The sequence below is a fragment of the Drosophila subpulchrella genome, chromosome X (assembly GCF_014743375.2).
Source record: "Drosophila subpulchrella strain 33 F10 #4 breed RU33 chromosome X, RU_Dsub_v1.1 Primary Assembly, whole genome shotgun sequence".
Classification (NCBI taxonomy): Eukaryota; Metazoa; Arthropoda; class Insecta; order Diptera; family Drosophilidae; genus Drosophila; species Drosophila subpulchrella.
The window spans coordinates 16,573,043-16,579,175 of record NC_050613.1 but is presented as its reverse complement, the minus strand read 5'-3'; the positions used below and the strand labels follow the sequence as shown (position 1 = coordinate 16,579,175).

At 41.0% G+C, this 6,133-nt stretch overlaps 1 protein-coding gene across 3 annotated transcripts; it reads left to right on the top strand.

Moving 5' to 3' along the window:
* Positions 1–2,738: 2,738 nt before the first annotated feature.
* On the top strand, positions 2,739–5,594 carry LOC119557638 (G1/S-specific cyclin-D2). Of its 3 annotated transcripts, none has more exons than XM_037870472.1 (6): positions 2,739–2,932; positions 2,988–3,844; positions 4,061–4,282; positions 4,356–4,530; positions 4,592–4,737; positions 4,795–5,103. In XM_037870472.1, the coding sequence occupies exons 2-6, from the start codon at positions 3,266–3,268 to the stop codon at positions 5,101–5,103; spliced, it is 1,431 nt and encodes a 476-aa protein (XP_037726400.1). In that variant the 5' UTR covers positions 2,739–2,932; positions 2,988–3,265. The 3 variants fall into 3 exon arrangements, with proteins under 3 accessions (XP_037726400.1, XP_037726401.1, XP_037726402.1); XM_037870473.1 differs by having other exon boundaries at positions 2,739–2,936; XM_037870474.1 differs by having other exon boundaries at positions 2,739–3,844; positions 4,795–5,594.
* Positions 5,595–6,133: the final 539 nt, after the last annotated feature.

The window sequence follows — 6,133 nt, the reverse complement described above, 5'->3', positions numbered from 1 at the left end:
ATGACGATTTCCCCTTGGTCAGTCCTGACTTTGATCGCAACGCACTGAGCCGTTTGGTGTTCTATACATAAAAATTGGTAGTATTTAAGGCACGATTTGATGATAATTGCGGATCCTCCGCGATGGCGATCAGCAGGATGGTTTGAAAGATGTACGTCATATCCCCTTAGCTGGTAGTATGATCTAGAGCAGAAATGAGTTTCGCTGACCAACATAACGTCGATATGATGTTGTTTTACAAAAAGCTCCATCTCGAGTGACTTGTTGGCCAAGCCGTCGGCGTTCCACACACCGATTTTGAGTCCAATTTGACTCATGGTCGGGCTGTAAAGGCAGAGTGGAGACCAGCGGCTGCTTGAGCAGATCCTGGCGCTATTTGTGGTAAAAGGTTGGTGATAAGGGACATCATTGACATCATCATCTGAAGCATTTTGTCAAACCGAGCAACAAGGTCAGAAAGTTGTTCTTCAGATCGTAGATACATTTGTTCTTGTCGTTTCCATTGCTGATCATTTTGGAATTGCTCGTGATTTCGTTGATGTTGTTGCTGGAAGGACTGCTGCTGCTGATGGCGGGTCTCTGGGTATTGTTGTTGGTCTGTCGTCTGTATGGTTTGTGTCCGTAACCGAGGGAGGTCATTTGGTTTATGTTGCTGGTTAGGTCTCCTATTGCTGGTTCCCAGTGGAGGGAATTGGTTCTGGTGCAGGCTCGCTGGCTGCTGCAACTTGGATCGGCCACCCTGTTGGTTTTGGTGACGAGAATGACCATTGGTGACATTTGCGTACGACAGAGCTCCCACGACATCCGATCGAACAGTAGTCCTTTTGGTAGAGGTTTTTTGGGGAAGAGCGTTACCCTGGGATGAAAGATTTTTTCGGCGTCTTACTGTCTGCTGGTAGACAACACAGCCCTTGTAGTTTGCTGTGTGATTTTCACCACAATTAACACATTTAACAGGATGAATATCACGTTCGCAGGCCTCTATGGAATGTTTCTGACCACATCTCACACAGTTATGATCCAGAAAGCAGTTGTTTTTTGTATGGTGGAAGTCCTGGCAACGATGGCATTGTACGACATCATCCTTTTTGTACGGTAATTCCACTTGAACACGCTGGCGACATAGGGTCTTAACTTCGTGGATTTCCTTGTTGGTTGGAGATGGCTCTAGTTCAACAAACACTAGGTTGACGAACTTTGATTTGTCGAAACGGCTTTTTGGTCTATTGATAAAGCGAACATTATGGCCAAGCAAGGTAAGGCTTTCTTTGATGTGTTCGTCCGGAGTGGAGTGATGAACACCTCGAATAACCACGCGATAAGATCTGTCCTCTTTAAGCTGCCAGGAGTGGAACGGGACCTTTTTTGCAATCAAATATTTACTGATTGCTCTATACGCGTCTGAATCTGCAGAAAGGATCGAAACAGAATTGTTGGAATGACATTTTACGGAGTATTTAGACGGGTGTACGATTTTATCTGTGGATCGAATAAGCCCATTCAGATTCTCGCAGTTATTGATTACAATCGGCGGTGGCTTGTGATTGGGTGGGTTAAGAGCATTTTCGATACTGTTGTTGTTGGATTGACTTCTGTTGCGTTCGACGTTGTTGTTGTTACCGGAGCTGCCGTGGCTTAAGCCTGTGCTGGTGCTGGCCTGATCAGGGTTGTTAACCAACTGGCTGACTGGTTTGTAAGCTTGTAGATATTCTTCGGTTGTGTCCATGTCCGAAAGCTCAGCAAATCGGTTGGCGGACTCTGTGGTTTTGGGACTAGTGGCATTTCTCTGCACTTTATTAGCAGAATTGGGAGACCTGGACTCTGGGCGGCGTTTGTTGTTCCTTGGGGTCCACCAGTCTTCATCGTCGCCGGCTATGGCTTCTAGCTCGGGTTCAATGTCATTAGATGGTAAAGGCTGGGCGTTGATGGAACTGGCTTTATAAATGCTGCTAAATTTTTGTAACGAGGAATTAAGAGCATTAGTCATAGTCTGTTGCGCCTTAACCACCTTTGAATGGATGTCGAGATCGGATTCGGAGTCCGACATTGTAGGCATATTGGAAGCTGTGCACTGCTTTGTACTGCTTTACCGACTTCTAGTAGACAAACCCACTTAGAGTAGGTTCCACGAAAGCAGTCGTAGCCTAGTGGGCAAGGTGTGCACCTTGCAGCCGGGAGGCACTGGGTTCAGTACGGGGAGCGGATGCCTGTATTTTTGTTAAATTTTATTTTATTGAGATTATGAATAATTTGAATTCGAATTTGAATTCGAAGTAGCGGTGATTTGCCAGATCAACAAACTGCAACTGTTGCCTTTAGGTCTCTGTTTCACTTGTTTTCGCGATTCACCAGAGCTAACGGAGAGTCTGAGCACTGTCACTGCAGCTTTAGCTGCCGGATTTACAAAAACGAATTGATTTGCCACGAAGGTGGACTTGACCATAGAATCTTCACAAAGAATTTCGCAGCAATGCAAAAACGCGTCTGCACTCCACGAAAGCATGATCGAGACTGATAACAACACTACGTATAATAACTTTAAATTAATAAAAAACAAACAAAATAATTTCGGTTCGATTTTTTTTAAATACGGTATAATCGATTTTTTCTTGCCAAACATTTTCCTTAAAAATCGATACGCTCAAGATCAATATATATTATCGCCAATATTCAGTGGGTAAGGGCTATAACACAAATGGAACTAGTTTCTTTTTAGGGTAAGGTGTAACTATCTGGTTCACATAAATGCTTTGTCCACGCCGGTTAAGTGGCAAACGTGTGCAACATCGAGTATATATTCTCAAATAATTCAATTATTCCATCAAATGGAGCTCTGTGCAATTTGGATATAAAGCCATATCGTCGGGATGTGTTTATTCCGATAATAGGACAAACAGTTCGGCTTGTTTGCGATCATATCGATCATGCCATTGTATGTATGTATGTACATCAATATACATATGAGTATGAAAGACATTGTTCAACAGGTCGAAAACATATGTAAATAAAGACATGTAATGTGCATTAGACGAAATCAAAGTACTGCGATTACGTACATATATGGCGTAGAGGAATCGCTGTGAACGCAAGACTACATTGGGCATTTCTTAGAAATTGATATTTGTATGTCAAAGACGGGTTCCCCCAATATATGTACTTACGATCGCCTCCGATTGTACGCAGTATTTCGATATCAGAGTTCCCCGAAAATTCTTGATAATTCGGCACTCATAAATGGCTTAAGGGTGCCCCCAGACTCTCAACAATGGATCTTTTATGTTCGGAAAACCTAGTTGGTGAATCTGATTCATCATTGTATCGCCTAAACAAATGCCAAGAGAAAATGTCTGCGCCATATCCAACATCGTCAATGGGTGCTATAAAACCCCATACAGATCCAGAGCCGGTGCAAAGTCCTTCAGAATATACACAGAACAACCAGATGGACGAGAAGATTATGTACATATATGCATCGGTAGACGCGGCTGGGAAGAATCCAGAAGAATTGGAGCCAGAAGTACCAGTAGCAGCACCACCAACGCAATCATCTCTACAAAGTTATGCGCATTACATCAGCCAGGAACCGAAGCCACTGACCACGTCGCAAACACAATCACAATCACAGTCCCAGCGTTATAACGATCGGGTGCCCAAAACTGCCGATTCACCCGCCACGGACAACGTGAACACCGCCATCGGGGATCCCACACTGTATTCGGATCGGTGCCTGGAGAATGCCCTCAAGGCCGAGGAGAAGTACCACCAAATTGTGGACACGTACTTCACCATTCAGAAGGATATTACGCCGCCAATGCGAAAAATTGTCGCCGAATGGATGATGGAAGTGAGTATTTTAATTGCTGGTACTTAAAAAGATTAAAGACCGATTTAGACATGCCCTCTAGTAACCAATCTGTAAAAAAATAAGTTTTTTTTAATTTAATTTCAAATTAAATCCCTATTCTCTGTATTCTTATGGTACCTTACTAAACCCCCTTCTCCCGGCACATCCTTTGTTGTTGTAATTAAATCAACTTTAAAATTATGAATTATTTTGCAGGTGTGTGCTGAAGAAAATTGCCAGGAAGAGGTCGTGTTACTGGCATTAAATTACATGGATCGATTTCTTTCAAGCAAATCGGTGCGCAAGACGCATCTTCAAATTCTGGCTGCCGCCTGTCTTTTACTTGCTTCAAAACTCCGAGAGCCCAGCTGTCGTGCACTTTCGGTAGATCTACTAGTTGTTTATACGGACAACAGCATTTATAAGGACGATTTGATTGTGAGTACTGGTTACTTTATGATTTTTCCATATTCAATAACTTTGTATGTCTTTCTACTCATTCTAATTTAAGAAATGGGAGCTGTATGTACTCAGCCGTTTGGGTTGGGACCTTTCATCTGTGACTCCCCTGGATTTCCTTGAGCTTTTAATGATGCGCCTGCCGATCGGAAGTAAAAACTTTCCGGACATAAACATTGGAAAAGTTAGGGGACATGCTCAGGCCTTTATATCTCTGGCAGCAAAAGGTATGCTCAATGGGTTTTATAAAACTTATGGTAGCTGATATACTGTTTCTCCCTGGTAAAGAACATAAATTTGCCAAGTTTTCGGCCAGCACAATAGCCGCATCCAGCATAGCTGCATCGATGAATGGCTTAAAATGGCATCTGCGGTCGGGACACAACTTACACTTCCTATTGAGTCTTATGACTGACCTAACCAGCGTGGAGCAAGTGAGTACACGGTGATCCTTCATTTGTAATCCTGCATTTACACGTTTTCTTGAACAGGCTCAGGTGCAGGATTGCATGTTGCACATGGAAGACATCTTCAAAGAGCACAGTCGAAACCTGCAGCCCTTTCTAGTGAACATAGACCCCTCGCAGATGTCCACGCTGTACTACCAGGGTCGTTTTCAGATACATCAAGCCCAGCACCTCTCGCAAATCTCATTACGATCCTTGCCTCTGCCGAAAACTTCAGCCGACTGTGTGGAACAGCAACAGCAGCACAACTTCGGCTCGGCAGCGCCTCATCGAACACATACGTGCAAAATGCAGGCGCAGGCCCAAAATGAGCTACAAGACATTACATTTTGAGGTGTCAAATAGTAATACAAGCAGATAGTTATGCTAGATTTAAATCTAAAATAAATAATATACCATTTTTACTACTGTATAGGATCACGATTACATTATATTCCTATGACTGTAAAATTGGTCAATATCATATTAATTACGTCTGTGCCGATGTATTTCATTAACCCAACTATTGTGACCAATTTATGGGTTTTTAATTTAGCTATCATTAATAAATTGTATAAAATAGCGTTAGACAATCATCATGAAACTTTAAAATGGAAAAAAAACATTAAAACGAGACTGAATGTAAACAGTAAAGCAACATTTTATATATTGTGTATATAAGCTTTTCGAAAAACCTACCCAGGCAACCAAAAAATATCGAACTATTAAAATAAAAGTTTTCAAAACCCATCCAATAAAAGAAATAACAATATGTTAAAGATAAATTCAACGAAAAGTTTGGATAATAATAATTATAGTTTGTAATAAATAATAGGAAAAAGCAAGTTCTTGTTAACTTTTTTTATTTCCCATGTCGCCACACCCTTATAAGGTTTGTATACATTTTCGAGTACATAGTTTTTACCTCAAAAACACTAAAAAAGGGGTTTAAAGGGGAAAAAACCTTACCTTCACACCCCATACCAAATAATTTCAGAACGCACAAATTATTTTGTTTTAATTTATTTTCTTATTAACATATGACTATAAACAAGAATCATTGAAGACCATAGCCTTAACACACAATAATATTTTTTATAGAATAGATTTCTGGTGAATTTTAATATTTTGCGGACATATCGATGCTAAATAATTTTGTTGGCATTTCATACTTTGTTTTTAAGATAGTCCATTCAAATTTTTAAAGTGAGTATATAGATAATTTTACCATCAATTTAGAAGCATTGTAACACTGCAATTAACAATTTTTTTTTAGTTATCCTTCCGTTTTATTTGAGCTTTAAAAAAATACTGGCTTTATTGCACTCCTGCGGGCGTTGTTGCACTCGCCCGTCTCTTTCACTGCGTTACAAATATAAGATAG

What these genes read in the sequence shown, in the direction of transcription:
- LOC119557638 (XM_037870474.1), top strand. Translation starts at nt 3,266, where the DNA reads ATGGATCTTTTATGTTCGGAAAACCTAGTTGGTGAATCTGATTCATCA. An exon ending in TCGCCGAATGGATGATGGAA is followed by an intron (nt 3,845 to 4,060) that starts GTGAGTATTTTA and finishes ATTATTTTGCAG; the next exon opens with GTGTGTGCTGAAGAAAATTG. An exon ending in TATATCTCTGGCAGCAAAAG is followed by an intron (nt 4,531 to 4,591) that starts GTATGCTCAATG and finishes TCCCTGGTAAAG; the next exon opens with AACATAAATTTGCCAAGTTT.